Below are 26,812 nucleotides of genomic sequence, written 5' to 3' on the forward strand. Positions count from 1 at the left end.
GTCCAGTGGCGAACAGCAAACACAGATGCAAATTGCCAGAGGCTTGAGAAGGACTTGGGGAAGTAGATATACAAATTCTTTAGGAAACAAGTGAAAGTACAGACTGGGGTTGAGATGAAGAAGCGGGGGACAAAATACTGTTTGGTTTTACTGTGTTGCACAGGAGGCGTTGCAAGAAAGAACTGCCTCAAAATTATGACTTATGGTAAGAAATAGGAGACTGGAGTCAACCTCTTGTAGAAAATTCCACTAAGGAGTTTATTCTAAGTTGGTTCCACACACATTCCTACCTTATGGACCTGAGTAAACACAATCTCAATAGTACCTCCAACTACTAAAACCAAACATGGAAATAGAGAAAATACAGATAAAGTAAAATTGATATTATATATTCTCTAATGATCCATTTAAACTGCTACAAAGCTCTTCAAAACATGTGCATTATACAGTATTAATATATGATTTATAAAATATAGTCAGAAAGACCGAAAGTCAGGAAGATTCTAAAGCATACATTTTTCTGCATTATCACTCTCCTTATTTTTTTAAAATAAATGAGTTAAGAAAAGGTAGCTTGCTTTCTTTTGCTGGCTCCTCAGATCCAAGTTGTGCACCCTAAAGGCCTGATTATCTCTTCTTTGTGAAAGTTTGCAGAGCCTGGAACCCTCTCTTTGGGAAACTGAGCAGACTGCCCCCCCACAAATCAGCTGGCAGGGCTCCTGTGCCCACCTTTTCTCTGACATTCAGCAGTAGCAGGCAGTGGATCAATGACTGGGGGTGGGGGCAGTTTCCCACCAGATTGTAACCACTTAGCCTCCGATCTGAGCTCTACCATGGCTCTTCCTCTTTTCCTTCAGTTTCAATTGGAGATATACAACCATTTGAACTCAACTTTGGGGGAACTCAGTGGTTAAAATACTTTTCGTCATTTTTGGTTTTTTGAAGTATTTGAATTACTGTATTATTGAATTTTGTTGTTACTGTTTAAGTTTTTAAGACAGTTTCATTCTGAAGCCCAGGCTAGCCTGGAACTAACTGCATAGCCCAGTCTGACCTCACTTGTAATAGTCTTACAGCCTCAGCTTTCCAAGTACTGGGATTGCAGACATCAACTACCACATCCTAGTCATACTATTTGAATTATTATTATATACTAGTCATACTATTGAATTATTATATATTAAGGTATAAAACTATTTGCTATGTATTGAAATTATACACTCTGCAAGGAATAATATGATGAATAAACAGATCTTTCATTTCTTTGGGGGGGGGTTGGAAGCATTTACTGTTCATATACATAATTACAGCACTGTTTTAGGACATATGGTGTATATGCTCTTCATAGATGAGCTGTTTAAACTCACTACTTGAATATGAAGAAAAAATGAGAAGGAAGGAAGGGACACTACATCTGATACAGGCTTGGTAATGATGGCAGCAACCTTATGCAGCATTTTGACACAGCCAGCCAAGTTAGATGATTATGAAGAGGCTTGAGGGAGAAACCTACTTTTACATTGTAAAGTTTTCCATGCAGTAAGTTACATATTCTATGTGTTCTTTGCTGGAATCCAATATAAAGTTTCCTTCTTGATCTTTCTAAGAAAAACTGGGATTCCAAAGTATGCCAGCCCCATCATACTTGTCACTAAGAAGAGAGAAACGAGGATAAGAAAGTTCTGGTCTAGTTTCATGATGGACATATGTAGGCACAGTTCTATGATGTAAACACTGGCTATCAAGTGCTCTATGGGAGCCCAGTCTCAGGACCTAGGACACAGGACAGAGTGTGGTAATTTGAATGAGACTATCCCCACAGGCTCCAAGTATTTGAACACTTGGTTAGTTGATGGTGCTCTCTGGGGGAGGTCAAGAAATGTTTGGGAAGTCTTGTGACCTAACTGGAGTAAACAAACGTGTCACTGGGGAAGGGTTTTGAGGGTTAATAGTGTGGTCCCACATCCAGTACGTTCTCTAGGCTTCCTGTGTGTGCTTAAAGAAGTGAGTGCTCATCTTCCTGCTCCAGAAACCTCTGTTGCCATGTCTCCCTTCCCCCACCATGATGGGCTCTTATCCCCCTGGAATTGTAAGGCAAATAAACTCTTCTATAAATTGCTTTGGTCATGATGTTTTATCACAGCAACAAAAAAGTACCTAAAACAGAGAGCATGTGAGCAGACTGTGAATCTGTCAGTGACTAGAACCTGAGGGTTGTTAACTTGGTATCAGTTTCCCAAGATAGAACTTAGTCAAAGTAAGTGAAGCTTGTTAGCTAAAATAGGATAAGTGGAAAAAGGCATTACCACAAGGTGAATTAGTGACTAAGAGCAGCCTGGAGTCACTGGGCAGCCTCCATTTGATTCCATCTTCTGCCCTTATTATTATGTATTTCATTTGGGGAGATTTTATAGCTTCTTTATTCCCTAGTTTCCTCACGGTTAGAACAAGGATAATAATACCACTTTCTTGATAGTATTGTTGAGGATTAAAGAAATCAGTATATGTAATTCACTTAAAACAGTGCCTGATACAATAAATGAGAAATTTGTTATTAGTGAACTATGATGATACAATATTGGAGCCTTGGCGAATAAAGAGAATGCAGACAGGGAAAGGAGTCAAGGAGTGGGTCTAGGAAGAAAGGAGCAACATAAACATTGGTGTAAGACTATCAGTAATGGGGGCTGGAGAGATGGCTCAGCAGTTAAGAACACTGGTTGTTCTTGCAGAAGACCCGGGTTCGAATCCCAGCACCCACATGGCGGTTAACAACTGTCCTAACTCCAGTCCCAGGGGATATGACAGCCTCTTCTGTCCTGCACGGGCATTGCATGACACGGTACACTTACCTACACACAGGCAATACATGCATACACATAAAATAAAAAATAAATAAAATATTAAAAAGACTATCAGTAACTGGCAGGTTGAGCAGATTGAGATTTCTATAGATAAATTTAAGGTCAAATAATCCAATAGATGATTCATTAAGATGAATATCAGATTTTAAGGAAGTGGAAGTCTGTTAATTACTTAAGGAAATATTATGAAGCCGAACAAAGAGAGGTGTACAAGAATTCTGCACTCTAGTACTCTAGGGACTAAACTTATTTTTGACACAGGTAAGACAAATTCTAAAACCAACTTGTATGCACACTAGAATTGAACAAATGCGTAAAGGTTGTGTAAATATGAAAAGATGAATTGTCACTGATTGAGAAAGATGTTATAACCGAGAAAAAAGAGAAGGTTGGAGTCTCTGATGAACCTTGTGATACTTTTATGGTATCATTATGAACTGATGGGTGGATGTAGAAATAAATGAAAATGTGTGTAAATGAGCCAAGCCTACTGGAAAGGCCTTGAGGTGGCTATTTGTCAGTAGTAATAAACAAACACAGTATCAGATCTTGGCTTCTAAATATCGTTTAGAAGGTAGGAAAGAAGGAAGGAAGGAAGGGAAGGAGGGAGGGAGGGAGGGAGGGAGGGAGGAAGGAAGGAAGGAAGGAAGGAAGGAAGGAAGGAAGGAAGGAGCAGTATGAGGATAAATGGTGAATTGCCAGCTGAGATGAGGAAGATCAGCCTTTAAGGACTAGACAGAGAGAAGTACTAAAACATAATGATGGTGTATCAAGGGAAACAACCAGAAAGAACTCCCAATATTCAATACTGGGACAATTAGACTGAAAAAAATGAACAAAGATTTGGACTGTAGCTCATAGAATAATAAAATCAGTCTATTTCCATGAGCTCCTGTTAAGTTAAATGTGTCCTTGAATAAATGATTTGGGGGGAAATGCACAAGTCTTTATAGAACTTTCTGTTCCGTGACCGAATTGTTGTATCACCAATGGGGGCTGGAAGGGTGCCGATGTCTGAGAGAAGACACTGTGCTTGAGTAGCCTCATAGTCCAAAACTTCTTGGTAAAACCTGCAAAAGGAAGGATGGTAACTTCACAGTAGAAAAGTCTGACAGGTGCCACGTTGGTTGATCAAGTTAATATCACTGGTGACAAGGTACAAGGACAGGAGGCATTTCCTGATATGACATAAAGAGAATGGACCAGTGTCGCTTTTGTGATTTTTCTTGTCAAAAATCATTTCCTCTCCCTAACGGTAAGAATAAACTAGACAAATCCAAATTGAGACATCAAAGGAGGAGCCTGTGAAGCCATCAAAGGAGAGTGAGGCATGGTGACAAAATGCACGTGGGATCCTAGAACAGAAAAAGGGCATTCCTGGAAAGTGATGGGAAGGGAATGAAATGGTCTAATTAATTAGTGTTGTGCTAATGCTAATTCCTGGTTTCAATCAGCTGTGAATGTTAACAAGAAGGGAAGTTTGGTGAATTATCTAGTAATTACTTTAGTCTACTGCTTTTCCCAAAACAGTGTTTGTAATTCATTTATTAGTTCCATCTTGAGAAAGTCTAGACTTTGATTTGGTTTTTTTTTTTTTTTTTTCCTTCTTTCTTTTCTCTCTTAACTTTATTTATGGCAGTATTGGGTGCCTGGAACATTTCAGAGTTTTTTTCTTTGTTTAGTTTTGTTTTCAGTCAAGGTCTCCCTGTAGTCCAAGCTAATCTGAATTTGCTATCTCACAGAATTCCATCTGCTTCTGCCTCCCAAGTGCTGTGATTAAAAGTGTGTGTTACCATGACAGACTATGTCAGAGATTTTTTAAAAGCAACTCTCCATTTTCTGTTCTCAGCTAAAAACACTTGTATTTGGTTTTATGTAACTAATTTCCATTAGGAAATCAACTATTGATAAATTCATTCATGAACTTCACAGATCACAGAGAACTTTTCATTGCAGAAGAACTTTGAGACAAAAATATTAGATTCCATAAATCTACACAAATGTAGCTTGTCTAGAAATCACTTTAGAAGTATCTAGAAAAATATTTTCTTGCTAAATTTTATGAAGTTTTAAAAAAACTAACTGCCCATGCAAAAAGAAACAGGCGTAAATTGTGGCACATGAAAGTGGCTGGATCCAGTATGTGTTTATAGTCTGTACATTTCTTCTCTTCAACATTTTCAATTATTATTTGCTTCTAAGAGTAAAGACACAAGATGTGAGAACGAACAGTTGTTAAACTTTTGAATGAGTCCAATAGCTACAGAAATAAATATTAATCATTTGAAAAAGTATAATGCATTTTGGTTCTTAAATGCTGGAGAAATGTCTTAGCAATATAGGGCACTTGATGCTCTTGCAGAAGACCTGGGGTAAAGATCCCAGCACCCACATGGGTGGAGCTAACGACCATCCATAACTCCTGTTCTTGGTATATAATGCCCTCTACTGGCCTCCTTGGGCATTGCAAGCATGTGGTGCACTTAGGTACATGCAGGCAAAACATTCATACACATAAAATTAAATAAATCAAAATATTAAAGCATTAATCTTTGTATTCCTCTTCTAGTCTCTCTTTTTGTTAAATACATTGTTAGAATCATGATTCTGAACTCAAATTTTAATGGCATGTCAATTAATTACTAATATACTATTGAGATAAAAATGATTTTTCTGACTTTCAGGGTGCAAGAGTTCAAAACACAGCAAAGAACTTGGGGGTCAGAGATCGGACCCCTCCATCAGCTCCAAGGTAAGTCCATCTTGTGTGCTCCTTTTCTGAGGGCTTGATGATTTTTCCTGGCACTGACGCTCACAGCCAATGCACCTATCCTAGGACACACCCAGTGTCATAATCATGCTAATTGTGAGATCATCTTCATAAACACTCATTGGACAAATGGGAGTAGGTGTGAACGAAGACTCAACACTAGGTAGAGATTATTTTATTTGATAAGGTTTTATTGTGAATCCAAAACCCAAAGTCACATGAATACAACTAAAAATTGTCATTTGTGTGCATGATTGCTAAAATGTCCTGTCCACTGATCCTTCACAAGCCCCATGTTATTCTCTCTGCCATGATTGGAAAACTATTTAACCCAGGGAATCCAGCTTGAATGGCATTTTCTGCTTTGAGTCTTGCTTGAGTTGCTCTTTCTCTGGCCTTGCTAGTATCCTATGCATGGCTTTATGATACCCCTTACTACATTATGTTGTCATGTATTGTTACAAGTTTCTCTGGCTAACCCACATATGAGGTTTCACAAAACAAAGAATATGCTTTAATTTTATTTTATTTCTTACTCGCCACAGTGCTTGCATAGTAGACCTCAAATATCTAAATTGATTTCAACTCCATGTGAATGAATGAATTATTAGTTTTTTTGGTTGTAACAAATATTCACAGTTCACCTATCATTATAAGAAAGGACTCCAATTCACTTTTAAAATAAATAAACATAGTTAACAGCCATAGAAGAATGTTTTCCATTTGATTTCTCTGGTGATTAGTGTAGGCACTCATCTATCTTAAAGTAGGACAATGTTAAATAATTCCTTTTATCTTTAATTATTTTTCTATATTTGCATTTTAAAAAGAAGTAGGTTCCTCCAAGTGCTATTATGAATAATGATAGGTAAGAGTAGGCAATGGATGAATCCAGTTGATTGGGAGAAATCACCAGGACACAGCTAAAACTCCAGCAGTATAGAATTTATTAACAAAGGAACACCTGGGACAGATTCCCTTCTGGGCAGGGAAAATGTCTGCTCAGGTCGTGAGCTGGGGTCTTTTATAGGGGAACCTTCTGGGGGGTGCAGAAGGCATTTAAAAATATATATATTTTTTTAAAGTTAGGTGCCTGCGGGGCGGTGGGGGGGCGGGGGAAGACAGGATGGATGAAGAGGATGACACTGTTAAAACCTGCCCCCTTTAGAGATCAAAGGGGAAGCCTGCTGTATTGGCCAAATACTGGAGAAAAGTCTGCTTCTCTTGACTTCAAAGATCAGGGTGCATAATAACTGGGTTCCCTTTTCTCAGGGGCTTGTGAGGTCCTTGAGGCCCTGTTGGTGAGGGGGCGTGGCTATCTGAACCATAACAGATAAGACACCTTTTTTGGGGGGGGTCTTTTTGAGACAGGGTCTCCCTGTAGCCCCAGCTGTCCTGGAACTCACTATGTAGACCAGGCTGGCCTTGAACTCACAGAGATCCGCCTGCCTCTGCCTCCCAAGTGCTGGGACTACAGGTGTGCGTGACCACGCCCGGCCAGATAAGACACTTTTTATTTGTTTCTTTGTGAAACACCATTACCAGAGTGAGAAAGATGACTGCAGCATTTATGAAGTTCTATTTCATTCTGAAAAGGTTCATGGGCTTTGAGAGTGCTTCTGAAGGAAAAACATTTTTTACCCTGGAAATGGATGGAGTCATAGTGTTCAGGCAGCATTTACTTTTAGTGCTGACTCCTAACTCTATTTAATCCATAACAGTCTTGTTAATGTTATCTTTCATAGCTGATTGGATTAGAGTCTTAAGACTTTCTATTGCTAAAGAATCATTTCACATAAGCATTCTCTCAGCAGTGCCTAGAGCACACATGGTATATTTGTATAATAGACCCACTGAAGTGTTAAAATTCCAATAAGAAAACAAGATAATGACTTTGAGAGGTGTTTCAAGCTAGACCCTATGAACACTGATAAACAGTGGGGTTGGATAAGACTTCAGCATCCTGATCAATAATCCAATATACAAGCTGAACACAAGAAAACAAACTGTTGAACTCAGATTTTTTTCATATTAGATTCTGTTTAAAGCACTTGAGATGAATCACAGTAAAATAAATGAGCTTTAAAGTTGGCCTATTTTACAAGGGAATAATAACCTTAAAAGAGAAATAAATATTTAAGTTTATTTTGTTGTTTTCTTTTCTTTTCTTTTCTTTTTTTCTTTTTTTTTTTTTTTGCTGTTTCATTCATTCAGCAAATATTTATTGAGGAAATACGGAGCACTCTGTTGTGCCCCAGGGAGAATAGAAGAGGGATACAGTGGGTGTGGTCCTAAAAGAGCTTTCATTAAAGAGATAAGGTGTGGAGCTGAGGATTTAAGTCAGTGGTGGAGGCCTGGAATACACAAGGCCCTGGGGTTGATTCCCAGCAGGGAGGGACAGAAGAGAGAGACAGTGTATGCACGTGGGGGACTCATCAGAGAAGGTGGAATTTAAGAGCAGTCAGCAGAGGTGCAGAGAATACAGAGGAGCACACAGGTCTGGGATCCTTCTTGGCAGGAGCCAGCACTTGCCCCAAAGGCCTTGAGCTGAAGGCTACACTTGAGCTACCCATGATTAAAGCTGCCACAATGCTTCTGGAAAGTTCATTCCCAGGGGTCCAATGAGCTGTTCCTCCCTGAGATTGTATTTGATTCAATCTCCCAACCCATCTCTACCATAGTTTTCCTAAGATCTGTTTTCTTTACTTAAAAATTCAATCAGCAAACACATACTGACTTTTACTGACTTTCTACTGTATCATGCAGCAGGCCTTTGATAAAAACAGGGTAAAAAAATCCCTCAATCTCTATGACTGATGGATGTGATTAAGATAACGCAGTGTGAGGCTGGAGGTGAGGCAGATGGAAGACCAGGAAGGTACCTAGAGAAATAGGGAAGAGTTTTCATTTTCACTTGAAGAAAGCACAGAGGCATTTCTCATCTCCACGTCTGAAAATTTTAAATTTTAAAGTTTACCTTGGGGAATCATACAATGGTCCATTGAAAAATAGCAAGGACTGAAGACAGAGGCATGAAGGGAGATGATGGTAGCATCAAGAAATAAGTTGAAAAGATAGAGAGATACTGAGAAGGCATGGCTAATAGTCTTTGGATACTAACTGAAGAGTAGTCAGTGAAAAGGAAGATTCTAGGATGATCATGAAATCTTTGAGTTCCCATCAAAAGGGTCTAATAGTTCTTGCTTCTGAAACAGTGGATACAGGGGAAAGAGTGTACACTGGGCAAAGACGATGAACTCAACTTGGTCATAGTGAGATGGAGGATTAAGGAGACAGCTATGTAGAGATGCCTTTGTGGCCTGCTCACTCTCTAGGTCTGTAGTTGAGGGAAGAAGAGCAGGTAAAACTCCATTCCTATGAGTAGTGAGTACTTAGGTCAGATCCTAAAGTGATTTTTATGACCGTGATGATAGGGAGAGTTGAATCCACCAGGGGGGTGCTCATTGTGAAAAAAAGAGGAAGAAGACAACAGGATTGAGGATGAGCAACAAGAGAAGCTGGAGGAAAACAGAGGTGGCAGTTCTAGAACCAATAAAGGACAGAGTGGCCATGGTTGCCCCACAGAAAGAGTGGATATAATAATTTAGGGAATCAGTACATTGCACAACTGATTTTTGTGTTTAATGATTTGAGCTAGATTGGTTCTGGGTAGTGGCAGGGCAAAGCCTACTCCTGGAGGTGGAGAGGGAGGTTCCTGGATATCCTTGTTATTCTGATTTAGCACATTACATCTGAGGTACATGTGTGTCAGGAACTGCCTTTGGCATTAAGATATCAAGATGCATCAGAAGCCCTTGTCTTCCAGAGTAGACAGCCGGGTGTATGTATATGATAGGCACTAATCAGGCACATGGGAAGAAGAAAACTTAGGAGGTTCTGACTTCCCTAAGTGCCTCATCTCTTTTAAGCATTAAGCCATTCTTCACCAAGAACCAATCAGAAGCAACCATATGTCAGATTACCAGTTGGGACACACTGGCCTTATTACTGTTATATCACAAATCTGAGTGGACTGTACTGTGAAAGCTTGACTTGCATTGTATAATTCAGAGGCAGCACACACCAGTGATTTAAAAAGGGGGGAAATATTCTGAGTCCAAGCTTCTGCTTTCTACATAACCTTAATTAGTGAGGTGTTTGTGTTTTTCTCTGAGACTCTGACATCTTATCAGGAAAATGGGGAGAATTGCCTTGAGACTCGCTATCCCTGATAGTTTAACCATGATAGAGGCATTTGCTCCGTAGTCTCCTTTAGTATGATGTTTGTTTTTGACACATAAGATGAAGGGCGTGATGTATACTATGAAATTTGGAAGTTGCTCTCTGCAGACTTGGTTTTGGGCTGAAATACCAGCTCCATCATGGCTGCAGGAGCCCAACAAGGAAGAAGAAAACGGAGCCAGAACAAGCCTCCTTCATGCAGGGCCACTGTGTACATGAGTAGACTAAGAATACAGCAAGGGCTCCACATGCTGGGCTGGCAGAGGCCTCCCACTTCCCAACAGTTTAGCTGCCAAAGCCAGAAGCCACAGTGCAGAGTCAGTGTCCAACTCTTTACCTATGACATTTCACTGCCAAACTTCATCTGCCTGTGCTAAACTCCCAGAGCTCCATAAGTTCCATTGTAAGCATGTCTGAACTCAGATAACCCTGAGCTCCTTCCAAGAAGCCTCACAGAAGCTGAAGTTTTCCAGCTTTGCAGTAGCCAGAGCTATTATTTCATTAGGTGATCACAGGGAATAGCCTTTGCTCCAATTTGCAAGACAGACATTTCCGAGACTCATCCACCCATTAGCATTAGTCACATTGCGCACGAACGTGCAGAGCAAGGTAATGGAATGTGATGGGCAGGACATTTGCCACCCATCCTCCCATCTCTGTTCTAGGTAGAACTCTGGCTTTTGTGTCATGTAAACAGAAGGATATTAAGGAAGAAAAGAACCTTCTGATGATTCTGTTACTCCAACCCTGGGAAGGCAATTTGAAGCAGCATTGTATCCTTCAGCTGCAAAAGAATCTTTCAAGTCCATCAGCTCAATTTAATGTGTTCTTTTCTCTGGGAAGAACAAAATAAGCTTTTCTTGGCAAGATACATGTCACAGTTCAGTATTCACTTCTCCTTTGCAGTTAAGGCATAGAGAGTAAACCACCTTCTAGACATTAAGTACCTTTTGTGAGCCGCCAAAGACAGTAACCTCTGTGTTTCCACACTGAGAGTACATTTTATTAGCCAGATTTACAACTTGGTATTAAATCTTTCTCACTTCTCTCCATTGATTTAGACTCAGTATAAGATTATATGTCAAAGGGAGAGGAAATTTATAATTTACTAAATTGGCTAACCATGCATTCAAATTCTTTTCAACTTACTCTGTAAACCCTCAGCTACTGATGGTTTAGATTGTTCTTTATAAAGCTGCAAGATTGGGTGTTGAGTCTGGGAGTGTAGCTCAGTGATGAAACATATGCTTAGCAAGTGTGAACCCCTGGGTTCAATCCTCAGCACCCACAGTCACCCCCAATAAAACACATGCACACGCACACAGATTTCAAAATTTAATTATTTATTTGAGATACTAGCCTAATCTACACTGCAGGAATACTAGTTCTTGAGGATAACAGATGTAGTACAACATCCAAGCATTACGAGTCAGTCTCTTTTCTGTCTATGCTCTGTAAGTAATCCCTTTGCAGTCATTGGCATTTTCTGGAAGCATTTTGTTCCCTTTTGCTTTGATTCTGGAGTTATCTTGTACCAGTCAGGCAGCTTGTGTAAAGCTAGTGAATTCTCCTGAGCAGTGTATTGATAAAATATGTCCCCAAACAACTAGATCCTTGGCTGGAACATGCTTCAGCATCTCCATAAGTGATGTGGATTCTTTTTACTTGGAGGTCAAATGACTAGTGAGTGAGGGTTGGCTGCAGTCAGCAGTGAGTCATTAGGTTAGGACATACTGCCTAATTATGCCTTTGAGGTTCAAGCCTCAGGAAGGTGCCATATTAGCCCATCCACAGTCAACCTCCCGCACCCACCACAGGGGTAGAGTACAAAGTGAAGTAAAGTTGTAAAACTCCTAAGAAAATCTGTAGATCCCTATGAGATAAATACCATCCTACTGCAAGGTGCTAATAATCATAATAACACTAGTTCTTGGAATTCAGAGAATAGATTTTTGCCACCAGCAAGGTAAACAACCTGGTCAAAACTGTAACTTAAAACAAACAAACAAAAAAGTCCAGTTGTTCAATCCCCAGCAGCCTCACATATACAAAGAAACATACCTATTTTCTAAACTACAGGTCCAAAATTCTAGAGCCATCTGATTCAAATGCTGTTTTCAGTGAAACAATCAATGTGATCATGGTGGTGGAGCCAAGAAGTTATTGTCAATGTATCTGTTATATCAGAAAAACATTCTGGAAAGAGCAATGGACTAGGTGGTTGTCACACTGGCTTGTGTCTTTTCTAGGCTGTACAAGCTGTGCGAACCACCTCCCCCAGCTGGAGAAGAGTGAGGGGACTCCCGAAGAGCCAGCCAGGCTTCCGGAAGCTGCCAGGCACTGCCCAAGACCAAACGTCTGCTGCTTCAGCCTTCTCCACTGAAGATAAAGAAGTCCATATTTAAATAGTTTAAACCCTTCCCCGTGCTTGTAAATAACAAATTTTTGGTCTCTACTTGGATATTTATGCCAGAAATAGAAATTCATTCAGACAATTCAGCCTCACAAATGAACCCTATTAGGGCAAAACTCACTTTTACAATTTATAGGGGGGAAAATGTCTATTTTGCTTCTTTTCACCATCATTAATTATACTGAATTTGTTTTTTAACATCCTCAAATGGACACATGTAATAATGGATAGAATTTCTTGAAGAAGTCTGTCACTGAAGAAGGATGGAAGCCATCATGCAGAAATGTTAAGGACAGCATAGACTGAGTGATACCGATGTCCCATCTCCCACCTGCACCAGACAGAAGTGTCAGTGTGAAAGGCAGGAAGGCATGCTGAGGGATTCTTGGTAGAGAAGAAAGCTGTGAGGTTCTTGACAAGACCTCATTTAATGTTTTCAGATATGTCTGCCCATGGACAGTTCCAGCAAGGAAGTGCTGTCCTTGGTCTCGACGATAGGCATTGGACTAGGCGGTTGTCACCGTGGCTTGTGTGCTGGCTGTTGTACCATCAGTGGTCATGAGTAGAGAATGGCCAAGATTGGGGAGATGAGAGGGAGAGGGGTGAATTAAAAGAAAAGCAAGCCTATTTGAAAACTCAGCCTTGAACTGAGATGAGTAAACTCCTAACTTTATGAAGCTTTCCTATGAGATTTCAGACCCTTAAAAGAATACACCACCCTGAGTATTTTTCTTTCAAAGTATATGTATAAGATACAAAAATAAAGCTCTATTCATTCTAGTTTAGAGGACTTTTAAGAAGGAACCTTAATTTATGGAGCCAAGGTATAGACGATCTTCATTCTAAACTATGCATAATGCTTATTACTTTTAGGTTGATTGATAGAATACTGTTTTCAGCACCATGAATGCATTAACATGTTTAAAGAACATTATTTTTAAAATACTTAAAACATAATTAATGTGATTTTAGGAGTTAGGGTTGTGCACTGCTTAATGACTGGGAATAAATTGTGCTATTGGGTGTTACTGTAGTTGTGCAAGCATCACAGGGTGCACTTACACATTTCAGATGACTGTGATCTCATTAGATGGCATGATCTTATGGAACCATCTTCTACAGGTTGTCCACCATTTACCCAAACATCATTATGCAGCACAGGATGCAAATAGATATAGACTAAGAATATGGAATCCTTGCCATAACTAGAGTTTCAGAAAAACCAGTGCTCAGTTTTACTTTCTAAATCTCACAATGGCCTTCAGACTATCATTAAAAGCCTTCCTTAGTAGCAGTTGTGTGAGTTATAAAACGTATTACAAATGCAAGGAATGTCTATATTCTGCTAGTTATGGTAATAATTGCTATCTGCTACAGAGCGTTTGAGACTTTTGCAGTAAATCCATATGTGCAATGATATATAAGGAAACCAACAACATCAGTTTCCAGGGAAATGTAATGTTTTGGATTCATAAAGATAGGATCTACACTTACATATTTATGTCACATACATCCTTAACTTTCTTATTAACAGCATCCAGTCCTGGGAGCTCTGGTAATTTCTGATTGTCCTGTGCTGAAATTTTGATAACTCAGTGAAGGACTAAAGTAGCACCAATTCCCTGGGTGTGGAGGCATCCTATTGCCCTTACTGTTCTCCATCACCACCCTGGCAGCAATCCTCATGAGCAGCTTGGCTTAGTTGTATCTCATAGGGCACATTATCTGCAATTATAGTATTTATAAATTAATATATTTTAAGGATCTACTCTTTATATAACAGAATGTGCTCAACGTTGTGTTTCAAGTTAAAAATAAGCACACTACCTGTGTGCCCAGCACTTACTAACTGTTTAGAATTTTGGTAGTGTTTATATATTAACATCAGTCACTGTAAGTTTTTATTGTAATAAAATCATATCTAACATGATGTATTGTGTGCCAAGTGACACCCTTGATTGCTTAGCCCACATGTTGCTGTCCCTTCTCCACATATCTCTGTGACAGCAGAGAGAGAAGGCTCCTTTTTATTACTCCCACCTCACGGTCAGGCTAAACCGAAGAGTAGCCCTGGGGCTTGCACAGGTTCACCTGAGGAAAACGGGAAGAGCTAAACTTTGAACCAAGACATCTATCTTCTTTATACATGGTGCTACTTTTCCTTATTAACATAAGAACTACTGTAATATTACCAATTACCTTTTACTACAGTTGAATACAAATCGTATTGAAAACAATGAATGGGAATATGTACTATGCCTTTAAAGTATGGAAATTGTAGGATTTCCTGGATATTTTGCCATTCATAATTGAAGAGGTTTACATCTATATTGCAAGTCTGGAATAGTACATCATATAAAACTTGGCTGTAATTTCAAACAATGGTAACAGTAAAAGCATCTGATAGGTGAATGAGCAGTGATAATGACATTGGACTTTTAACTGATCTTAGGATTTTAAGACGCACTTGCTTAAATGTTGAATTTCCTCTATAGCCAGTGTTTATTGAAATGCTATTCTGAATAAGCCTCCTAACTGCTCTTCGAACTTCTGAATTTAGACAGAGACCCTGTATACCCATAGAGAAATTTTAGATTTTATCATAGGCTCTGAATCACGTGTAATATCATATAAATTTTCTAATATTTTATAATATTACAATTTAATGTTATTAAAGTATGAAGAATGTGAGGACTAGAAATATATCTATTTCCATTATCATTTAGAGAAAAAGACAGAAAGAGAGGAGGAATTTCTGTACTGGTTTTACATAGTTTGGATATGTAATGTTCAATCTCTCCTGCAGAATTTCTCTTGTAAAGCAGCATCCCAATCTGAAGTCTCACGCTGTTTTCTCTCTCTGTAACACATTCTTCTGGTGGTTGAAATTCCCTGTGCATTCACTGGCCACTCTGCTTGCATCAAGAACATTCATTTGAAAGTGAAGATAGGGCTGAGGATATGGCCTCTGGTAAAGCTCTCATTGAGCATGTGTGGAACTCTAGAGTAAGTCACCTTGGCTGTCCTTTAGACCCAGATGGTGGTGCACATCTGTAATCCCAGCACTTGGGACAAGGCTGAGGCAGTAAGATTGCCACAAGTTTAAGTCCAGACTGAGCCATATAACCAAATCTAGGTTTGTCTTAATTACAGTGTGAGTCTCTGTCTAAACAACCCCTCCCTCTGAAACAAAGAGACTAATTTCTTAAGATATTGTAGTACATATGACATTGAAATTGCACTGGTTCTGAACATATTAATTTAAACTTTGAACTTTGGAGTAGTTTAATTCAAAATGAAATGAAATTGACCTTGATAATAACTTTAATACCCAAGAAAATCAATGAAAAATAAATTCCAGGGGGAAATACTAGCTGCTTCAAGCAGGTAAACAAATTCTTGTCTGCTGTCATATACATTTTACAGGCCAGATTAATAATTATTGATTTGGAGGCATTAACTTACCCGATCTATTTAAAAAAATACATTTCTATTTAAAATACTATTCTTGCAAAGCTTCAAGTGGCTTTCTTACTGTGTGGTCTGATTTAATACTGCTTAGTGGACATATTTTTATTAACTTGTATTTTTACAAAATCATAATATTAAAAATTCAAATGAGTAATGTTCCTTTAAGGCATTTGTACTTTTTGTTTACTTTAAAAGTAATTTCAGACAGTTCACACTAGTGGTATTAAAATTAAACTTTAGTATCTCACTGAATCGCTTCTGAATTTTGGGAAACGTTTAATTTTTAAAATCTTGTTTTTATGTGAATTATTTTGCTAAACTCTAGTTTAATAACTCTTCTATATTGAGTAATTCATTAACATACATATTTATATGTATATATATATACATATTTTAGCCAATTTGCTGAAATAACTGGCAGTTTTCTCTGTAAGTACTAGGACAAAATATTTTGAAGTAGTTTTGGATGACCTGAGTTTTAATTAAGGAAAATATTCCATACTTTTTAAATGTTTGGAGTTCTTTTAAGTGTTTGGAGTTTTGGTGATGAATCCCAGGAAATCTTTACTCTGACAGACAGGTGAGAGAAACATGAGACATCTGTACCAAGAACTGCCCCAGAATATTGCTTTTACAGATATCGCCTCCATCCTCCCAAGTCCACACTCATCACAGTGGCTCGTCTTTGGTTTAGAAAAATTGTGTTACTTTAATGATGTGCTGTTCATAGTGACATTACGGTCCATGTTGTCAAGCATAGACTGACATTCATGGAAGACTATTAAAGTATACTCTTTGCATCCTTAGCACTCGTTACTGTTACCTAGATGGAAAACCTGCTTCACTCAGGACGGTTTGCTTCTCTCACTGGGATAGACTCCTGAAGTCTACTAAGTGTACTAAATTATATATAGATGCACATATGCATAAGTTCTTATGTATTTACTAGTTTTTTATGACGATATATTATAAAAATTAGATTCTGATGTCTCATTTATATGAAAATTTGAAAAGTAGTGTTTATCAATGTATTGAACGTCTATACTCTAGACATCAGAAATGCCTATGTAGTAGGTGTACCTGGTAGGATTTCTTTTGATCACTTTTGATGATAGATTGCTATTTTTGTGATTCATCTTTCCATTACTATAACAAAACATTTGAGATAATTAACTTCTAAAGAGAAAAAGTTCATTCTGACTCATAATTTCAGAAATTTTAGTCCACAATCCACCTCGCCCTGTGGCTTTGGGTCTGTACTGAGGTAGCAGTTCCTTGTTGAAGTGAGCAGCAGAACAAAACTGCTCAATTCTTTGGCAGAAAATAAAGATAAGAAGAGACCTGGGCCCCACAATCTCTTTCGAAGGCAGGCTTTCAAAGATCTAAGTGCATCCCACTGGTTTCTACCTCCAAAGTGTTTCACCACCTCCTAGTGGCACTACCTTGGGAACTGAGCCCTTAATATGTGGACCTTTGGGGGAATATTCAGAATCCAAACTAAATCACAACAATATTTAATTTGAAATCTATATACTTGGCTTTTCTGTCAAGAAATAGCTAATTTAAAACAAAATTGCTGATTGTTCAAATGATAGCTCTACTGGAAATAAAAAGCACCAAGCAATCAATTTTAGGTGCAAATAATAAGTATTACCCATTCATATATTCATTCAAAAAAAGTTTCTGAAGATTCATTTCATATAGTAAAGCTCAGCCAGTGAGTCTGGTGTATTGGGTGTGTTTAATTAAACTTTCTTCACAATGTTCCCATGTGCTATTATTTGTGTCCTTAAAATTATACTATTCATAACACAAATCTATTCTAATAATATGTATCATATACAATGCCAAGGTTGTCGAAATGCTTAGAAAACATTTGAATTTGAATATCTAATGCCTAAAGCAAATTTATTAGATTCAGATGAATATATATTTTTGTAACTGCCAAGTAAATGAATAAACCATAGCTTTTGCTTTAAAGTATTTTTGTAAGTGCTCATTTACACAGTTCTCATGTTTAAATAGTAAAATATTGGGTTGGTTATAAATAGTAATTATTTTGAATTTCTATATTTAACATCATGTAACATCCAAAATTTAATGATAAATTTCATTCAAATGTATTATTAGCCCCTTTTCCTTTGTAAAATACTCATGTAACATAATTTCAACAGTTCCATATTTTGTGTATGATTAAAATGATCAAAGTTCATCATGTATTTTATATCATTTATTTTTATCCATATAAAAATTGGGATGGTAACATTGTATGATAAATGTCAATAATAATAAAGCAAAATATAATATGAGTAGTTCATCTTTTTTCCACTTAAGTTTAACTAAGTCCTGCTATATGCTTACATGCTTGAAAACAAAACATCGTGAAACAGAAATTTTCACCCTCTAATAGTTCACAGGCAGAGCGGAATAAACTTGATGCATACATACAACACAGATCTACCTACAGAGATAGAAAGATGGTAACTACTGGGGAGGGGCCAAAAAAGAAGGTTAATATGGCCACCATGTGGGGAAAACTCTGTGAGAAATAAGGTTTGTCCTGTCTCTGAATTGACCAGTCAGTTTCTCAGAGTTTCAGTTGTTAATATGCATGAACTATGGCCTTCCTACGTGCTCTGGATGCTTGAAATGCATGTGACTCTCAAAATCATTTAAAGTGATTTATAAAGAGTACAAGCCAAGAATGTACCCACCAACACACACACACACACACACACACACACACACACACACACACTATCTCGGAATGAAAGTGAAGCGATGAGATGTGTGCTCCAATAAACTTTAAGGACTTTAGATTCAATCAACATCAGCTTACAGCAGATGGGCAGATTACTTGTTCACTGTTGAGCTAAGATGGGTATTAAGTAACTAAAACCACAAGTGATTATTGATCTTATATACAGATTTGCATTGACATTAAAAAATAGAAACTTGATATGAGAAGGTGGGTTAGGGAGCGGTCACCTTGAAGGTGATGAAGGCTAGCAACAGAGAAAGCCTTAACAACAACAGATTGCCTGCTTTGTGATGGAGACACCAAATATGTTAGCAGGATGGTGAACAGGTGAGTGGACAGAGGATACAGATTTCGTGGATGTGATTAGAAGAAGGTACGGATAGAAACAGGTTGGCTTTGGGCAGTGTGAGTCTGACAGCAATGTTAAAAATTCAGAACAACAGGCATTGTGAGCTAAGGAATTAAGATAAACAGATGGGAGTTGATGATTATGAAGACAAATTTTGAATTTCAGGTGACCGGTTTGAAGAATGTGCATGAATGTTGATAGCTCAGAAATGTCAAAATCAAAATAATTAGAGGAAACAAGTCAGTAACTGGATTTTACTGTTTGGAGATTCCTGTTGTACAGCAAGATGGCAAATTTAATATATTTTTAAGAACGAGACAATAGAAGCAACAAGAATAAGCTATTTTATAACAAGATTCCAGACATCTATGTTCCAGAGATGCTATCAACATGCTCTTCTCTCTCTCCTCTGCCCTCTCCTCCCTCCTTCTAGCTCTCTCTTCTCCCTTCTCTTCTCTCCCTTCTTTTCTCTCTTGTCCCCTCTTCATTTCCTCCTATCCCTCTTCTCTTTTTCTTCCCTTTCCTCTCTCTCTTCTCTCTCTCTCTCCTTCTTACACACACACACACACACACACACACACACACGGGCACACATATGTGCACATGCACACAGAATGAATATTTTGTGGTAATAGCAAATTAAGAAACAAAATTGCCAGGAGTGGTGGTTCATGCCTATGTCAGTGCTCAGGAGGCAGAGGCAGGAGGGTAGCATGGTCAAGGTCAGCCTGGGATACATAGTGAGACACTGTCTTGAAAATATTAAAATAAATTAAAAAGAAACCAAAAGAATCACAAAGTTAAACATATTTACTTGAAGAAGAAAAAAAAGGAAAAGAAATGAAAGGCAGAATTAAGCAGGTTACTTATAACACTTCCCCAACATTCTAATGCACTAACAGCAGTTGCGATGTTTGAAGAGAAATTCGCATGAGGTATTTCCCAAACTCTTAGAAGATAAGACAATGTTTCATGGAAGATCTGCTCATATTTCCTTGGAATATAAATATTCACTAAAACACGATCTGGGGAAAATGTTCTAGAAACTTTGTACATTGAAAGAAAGCTAGTAAATATATTAACAGGAAATGGTGGCCTGTACAAGATGAAGATTTCAGTCGGACCCAAAGAAACAACTGTTTGAAGAAATGTTCAGTACTCTGAATTAAAAGTGATCCATGATCTTATTTGCTTACCCATTATCTTTGTTCAGGAAATTATGACCGAGAAGAGTTTATCCACAGAGAAATGCAAATGTCTCCTCCCCTTTGTAATCACTCCAGCCTCCTAGTATAATGAGATGTAGGATTAGAGGCGCTTTAATGTATAAAAACTTGGATCCAGTTTGTCAAGATTTCCAGACTCAATTTGCTATGCTTGATGCCCATGACCAGGGTGTCATGAGTTAGATGACTTGAAGGTAATCAACCAAGTTTATTCCTTCACAAAAACTATTAGACATATGATCAGTGTGGGGTTCTCCAGTTCGACATTGGTTGGTCATTTGAAGACTGTTTAATGCAGTGACATAAAGATCTCATTGATTTCTTAAAGTCAGGACCTGATATGAGAATATAAACCCTATCTCTGGAAAGGCGTTTACATGTCTCACCTGAAGTCATCAAGACTTTAATAGTAATTTCCTGATCTAAACATAGACCCCTTTCAGGCTTAATGCAAGCAAATATCGGGGGTGTGTGGGGGTGGGGGGATGTGATGTCCTTGACTCACCATGCTGCTCTCATTTAGGAGAAGCCTGCGAACTCCTTGCCTGAAAAGTGATAAAATATGTTATTTGGGAGCAGTGTGCTCTGAGAAAAGGCAGTGATCACTACATGATATAATGGAGTTTTCTGTTTAAGACACTTTAATTCTGAGGGATGGAGACAATGAGGGTATAAGTAACGGCCATAGGATGACTAAAGGCTGCAGGGCTGAGTGCCAGGAAATGCCAGTTCTGCTAAGAACTGTTGCCCCAACATGTCCCTTCACTATTGAAAATGTCCACCCAGAGGTTACCTGGCTTTGCCAAAAGGAAGATGATGAGACATGTTACTTTGCAAACTTGGAAAAACTTACATGAACTGTACTGAGACACTAATTAAAAGCTTAGTTTGGGTAAGCATTCCCTCACCCTTTTATTGAGATGAGATTCACAACATAAAATGAACCATTTTAAAATGTGCAATTCAATGGTAATTCATATACTCACAGTGTTGCACAAGCTGAGGAGTGCATGATCAGCGTGACCATCCTTAAGATACACCCTCGGAGGGGAGGGGCGATTTCCAGGTGCCTTTATAAGCTCTGTAACACCTACAATAAATGAGTCCTTGCTTGACTAGGCTCCCCATTGCACCTGAGTGTTCCCGGTACTGGGGCGCATGGGCTGGCTAACGGCATGCTTACTCATCCCCAAACATCACTGCCCGGGGATTGCTGGTTCGAACCCTCGACACTTCCCTAAAATTCTCATCACCCTGAAATGTTTTTTTAAAGTAAAACTTATTTGGAGACAATTATTAATTTACACTCTTAACAAAGATACAAAAATAATTCTAACGATTCTTTTCATCAAATGGAAATGATGAGACAATGAAATACCCACTGATACAAAACTGGTCCTCTAACACATCTTATACAAAAATCAGCTTGAAATGGATTTTGGAGTTAATATGAAAAACATAAACATACCATTATAAAACTTTCAGAAAAAAAATGTAAAAGAAACTCAAGATCTTTGGCCAGATAGAGATTTTAGACTGACACTAAAATTGTGATTCATAGAAGAAAAAGTTGGTAAATAGGTTCTTACCCAAATTTAAAGCCTTTTCTGTTTTAAAGCCTGTGTGAAGAAAATGGAAAAGCGAGTTACAAACTGAGAGGAAGTAGCAACAAGCTAGTTATCTCATGAATTATTAAGGCCTTACAACATGTAAAGAATCTGAAAACAGTTGCAGAAGGTTCCATACTGTTACCCTTCAAATGGAAAAATTCTAGAGATGGAGAACAGATTATGGATCAGACAAGAGAAGTGGGTGTGGCTACGTTAGAGCAACAAGAGCTTCCTTGTAGGGTGGGGAATGCTCTGTCCCTTCCCAGTGTGCCTTGGCTTGGTGGTAACTGTGAAAATGTGTCATACTTTTGCAAGATGTCACCTTTTAGAGAAGGTAAAAATAAGCATGATTCTATCAGTTACTTTTCTGTTGCTGTGATAAAACACCATGACCAAGGCAACTTATAGTAGAAAGAGATTGTTTGGCTTGTGGTTCTAGAGAGATAAGAGTCGATCTCGGTGGGGAGGCATCGCAGGAGGCAGTTGAGCAGAAGGCTAAGCACTCATATCATCAGTCACACACGGGAAGCACAGAGCAAAACTGAAAGTGGGTCAAGGCTAAAGCCCAGTGATGTGCTTGCTCCAGCAGGACCACACCTCCCAGCCCTCCCCAAACGGAGCCACTTACTAGAGACAAAGTGTTCAAATACTTGGAGTCTATAGAGAAAGAGAGTCTCATTCAAACCACCATAGTGAGCTTCTCTTATTTCCTACAACTGTGTGTGAATCTACAACTATCTCAATAAAATTTCAATTAAAAACATACAATGTGGGGCTGGAGGTCTAGTTCAGTAGGAGAACACCAAAGAGTGAGCACATAAAGGACTTTAAAAAATCTAAAAATAATTTAAAAAACAGATTTATTATAAGGAAGTATCTCCCTGAAGATAAATATTAAGGAAAACTAGAGGGTAATAAACACTGTGATTGCTTTTTAAATTCTTTCTGCTTACTAACATTCGAGTGCTCTGAGAGTCGATTGCTCAAATTGAATACCCACTATGTGAAAGGCAAGGAAGGGGTTGGTATTTGCTACTATGCTGGGTCCCGTCTCAGGGAACACATACTTTAACACAGTAGTCATCTCGTCAGTACATAGCCTAATTAAGAACCCCAATCAGAATTTAATAGCTCTGCAACTATAGACAGGTTCATTCTTATAGCCTCTGATTCACTGAGCTGTAGAATTACACTAATAAGCCGTTTACTTTATGGCGCTATAACATCCATTAAGTAATATAGACAAAAATTGAGCATGAAGCCTGGCAGCTAGGTGAGCCATATAATGTTCAGAGGAATAAAAAACTAAATGCTATTGTCAGGTTGAAATAGGTTAGAAGTAGAAGAAAGATCTACTCTCCAGAGATTTTCCTCAGACGCACAATTTATTTAAGGAATCGAGAGACCAAGAAATATTAGCTGGAGTTTGAAAATGTAAGCTGCTGTGGTAGGGAGCTGTAGGATATTATGGAAGCAAGGTGAACCTCTGCAAATTTCAGGCAGAGAGCAAATGAAATGATCAAAATGGCGTATTTGCTTCAATCCAGTTAAACAAGAAACCAAACTACGCTTCTTGGAGTGGGATTCCCAGGCCAAGTTCAACCAAATCCCTTGATGAATTGCCCTTGAGGATTTCATTTGATAAGTTTTCTGGGGGCTAGAGAGATGGCTCAGCAGTTAAGAGCACTGGCTGCTCTCAGAGAGGACCCAGGTTCGGATGCTAGCACCCATATGGTTCTAGGGGACCTGAGGCTCTCTTCGGACCTCTACCTCCATTGCATGGCATGGGTGCAGTTACATAGAGTCAGGCAATACACATACAGGTAAAATAAAAATAATATATAAAATATTAAAAAATAAGTTTTCCAGGTTGTTTTCTCTTTGGTTGGTTGATTGATTGGTTGGCCTTTTTGTTTGTCTGGTTTTTTGATTTTTTGGTTTTTCATACTTATGTTTATGAATTGCTTATCTAAAACAAAAGTACTAGAATCCTTGATAAGAGAGTATCTGAGAGGACAAGGATGAGCAGATGTTCTGACAAAGATTTATGAGATAAATTAACAAGATCTATCCATTTATAGGGTGTGGAAAAGTGAATTATAGCAAAGAGTCAGGATGTTGCCAAAGTGCTTAGCCTAGACAATTGGTCCCATAATAAGAGGAGGCAGGATTAATTATAAAGAAAACACATGTCTGTTGCTGCATGGTGAATTTGAAGACATCCAGATGGAGGTAGGCAACAGGGCTAAGGAAAAGCCCTGTAGATTTTCAGTGAAAATAAGAACTGAAGAAGTAGGAAGTAGAGGTGAATAATTAAAGCAACTCAGAGGGCACCTGAAGTTAGAACACAGGAGGGCTGAGGATAATACCCTGAGGCACTACAATTTAAACAAAAGAGTCTGTTAAAATACAGGACAAGTATTCGAAGTGCTTGGGAAGAGAGCCAACTAATTGTCTGGACTTGAACGTTGGGAAACTAGAGTTCAAAAGGAGGAATTATCAAGTCATTAACTAGATTGTTATCTAGATTCAGAAGGGAAAATGGCATTTAGACTTTGAAGTACTTTTTTTTGCATTTTTATTTCATTTTGGTTGTAAATTTTTGCCAGCTTGTTTGAAATGCAAGAACATTCTCTTTCACTTTTTACTGTGTGTCTTCACTATACACTGTACCCTGCGTCATAAGGATATTTTCATGCAAGTCTAGTTACACATTGAGAAAACTCCCCCATACTCCTCTTCTGCTACTTTTTTCACACCTCATAATTTGCTAGTCCTATTAGCATCCTTTGTTTCCCTAAACAGTTTCTCTCCTACTTTCATATTATATATGTGCATATGTACGTACATATGTATGATTTTTGTATTAACATAAAATCTAAGAATCATCTATGAGAAAACACATGATATTTGTTTTCCTTAGACTGGTGTAATTCACTTAGTATGTTTTTATCCAGTTGCATCTATTTTCTTGCAGACGACTTGACTTCATTCTTCTTTATGGCTAAAAATTTCTTTCATGTATATATACTGTGTTTCTTTATTCATTCCACTGTTGTTATGTCACTGAAGTTAGTTCTATAATTTTGTTATTGCAAATAGTGCACCAATAAATACTGATGTGCATGTACCTCTGGGAACTGATGTGCATGTACCTCTGGGATATATTGATTTAGAGTCCCTCCCTCAGGTAAGTATTCAGGAGTAGTGTAGTTGGGTTATATAGTAGATCTGTAGTTAGTTTTTTTTTTTTTGAGGAACCTCCATGTTGATTTCCATAGTGGACACACTAGTTTCCATTCAACCAGCAGTGCATAAAGATTTCCTTTTGTCTCAGACACATTGATATTTGCTGTTATTAGTTTCTTAATAATTGTCTTATGAGAGGGGTGAGATTGAATCTCAGTGTAGTTTTTAGTAGGCATTTTCAAGAAGGCCAGTAACGAAGTATTTTTTAAAGTGAATGAGATTATGGACTATTGCGTTTCATCTTTTTGTTTGTTGGCTGTTTTTTTGGGGGGTGGGGGGTTGTTGTTGTTGTTTGATACAGGGTCTCCCTGTAGCCCCAGCTGGCCTGGAACTCCCTATGTAGATGAGACTGGCCTCAATCTCATAGAGATCTGCCTGCCTCTGCCTCCTGAGTGCTTTGATTAAAGGCCTGTGCCACCATGCCTGGCTTGTGGTTCATCTGTTGAGAACTGCCTATTCTTTGTTGTTTAGACTATTTAATTCCTTATTAATTTTTTGAGTTATTGATATATTCTAGAAATTAATCTGATGTGAGATATATAACTAGCACATATTTTCTTCCATTCTGGAAGCTTCTCTTCACTTTGCTTTACTCTGTAGAACCTTTTCAATTTTATGCAGCCCTATTGGTCAATTGTTGGTATTATTTCCTGAGTGACTGGAGTCTTATTTAAAAAGCTTTTGTTTATGCTTACATCTACAATTGTTTTTCTTAGATTTTCTTGTAACAGTTTCAGCACTGAAGGTTTATATTAAGGTCTTTGTTCCACTTGGACTTGATAAAAGGAGTCAGTGAAATAGAGTTAGTTCTTTGAAAAGATAGGCAATATCAACAAAACCTTAGTCAAACTAACCAAAAGAATGAGAAAGGAGAAGAAAAGGGGTCATTGACAACAGACACTAATTAAATTCAAGGAAGTATTAGAATATGCCTTAAAAACGTATATTTCACTAAATGGGAAAATCTTAAAAAAAAAGAATTTTTATAACAAAATTGAACCAAGATGAGACAAATAATTTAAACAGATCTGTAACAAACAAGATCATAGAACTAAAAAAAAATCTCTTCCATCTAAAAAAGTCTAGGTTCACATGGATTCCCTACTGAATTCTATCATAAATTAAAGAACCAATGCTTCATGAACCATTTCATAAAATAGGAAAGGAAATAGTGCTACCAAATTCTCTTTACAAAACTCTATCACTCTGATACCTAAACTAGACAGAGACAAGAAAAAGATAAAAGTTAATTAAAGATCAGTCTTCCTGATGAACATACATGCAAACATTCTCAATAAAATTGTTGCAAATGAAATTTAAGAACATGTCAAAGTGATCATTCACCATGATCAAGTTGGCTTCATTCCAGAGAGGGGGAGAGGCCACCAGCAAATAGCCTGGTGGTAGGTAGAACACTTGTCTAGCAAGCACAAGGGACTAGGTTCAATGCCCAGTACTGCAAAAAAAAAAAAAAAAAAAAAAAAAAAAAAACACTGAAGACCCAGGTTCAAATCATAACGCCCACATGGAAGCTAACAACTGCCCATAAAAAAATCAGAGATGGTTCAACATATGCAAATTAATGAATAAAATGCCTCATATAAAGGAACTCAAGGACAGAAGTCACATGATCATCTCAACAGATGAAGAAAAGGCTTTTGTCAAAATGTAACATCCCTTCATAATAAAAGCCTTAAAGAAACTAAAAACAGAAGAAACAGCTCAATATAATCAAGACAATGTATGGCAAAACTATAGTTAGCATCATATTGAATAGAAAAGTCATAAAGCATTTCCACTAAAATTAGGAAGAAGAAAAGGGAATCCACATTCTCCATTCTTATTCAATACAGTGAT

General features: G+C 38.0%; 1 protein-coding gene across 6 annotated transcripts in view; it reads left to right on the top strand.

The window, feature by feature from the left end:
* Prex2 (phosphatidylinositol-3,4,5-trisphosphate dependent Rac exchange factor 2) overlaps positions 1–14,219 on the top strand; it is a 308,733-nt gene extending 294,514 nt beyond the window's left edge. For all 6 annotated transcript variants that reach the window (XM_029556999.1, XM_029557000.1, XM_008854785.3 and 3 more), the window contains 2 exons: positions 5,549–5,616; positions 12,126–14,219. In XM_029556999.1, the coding sequence (XP_029412859.1) occupies positions 5,549–5,616; positions 12,126–12,171 (114 nt within the window). In that variant the 3' untranslated portion in view covers positions 12,172–14,219. The remainder of the gene's footprint in view (positions 1–5,548; positions 5,617–12,125) is intronic.
* Positions 14,220–26,812: the final 12,593 nt, after the last annotated feature.

The sequence above is a fragment of the Nannospalax galili genome, unplaced genomic scaffold (genome assembly GCF_000622305.1).
Source record: "Nannospalax galili isolate Female #2095 unplaced genomic scaffold, S.galili_v1.0 scaffold247, whole genome shotgun sequence".
Lineage (NCBI taxonomy): Eukaryota > Metazoa > Chordata > Mammalia > Rodentia > Spalacidae > Nannospalax > Nannospalax galili.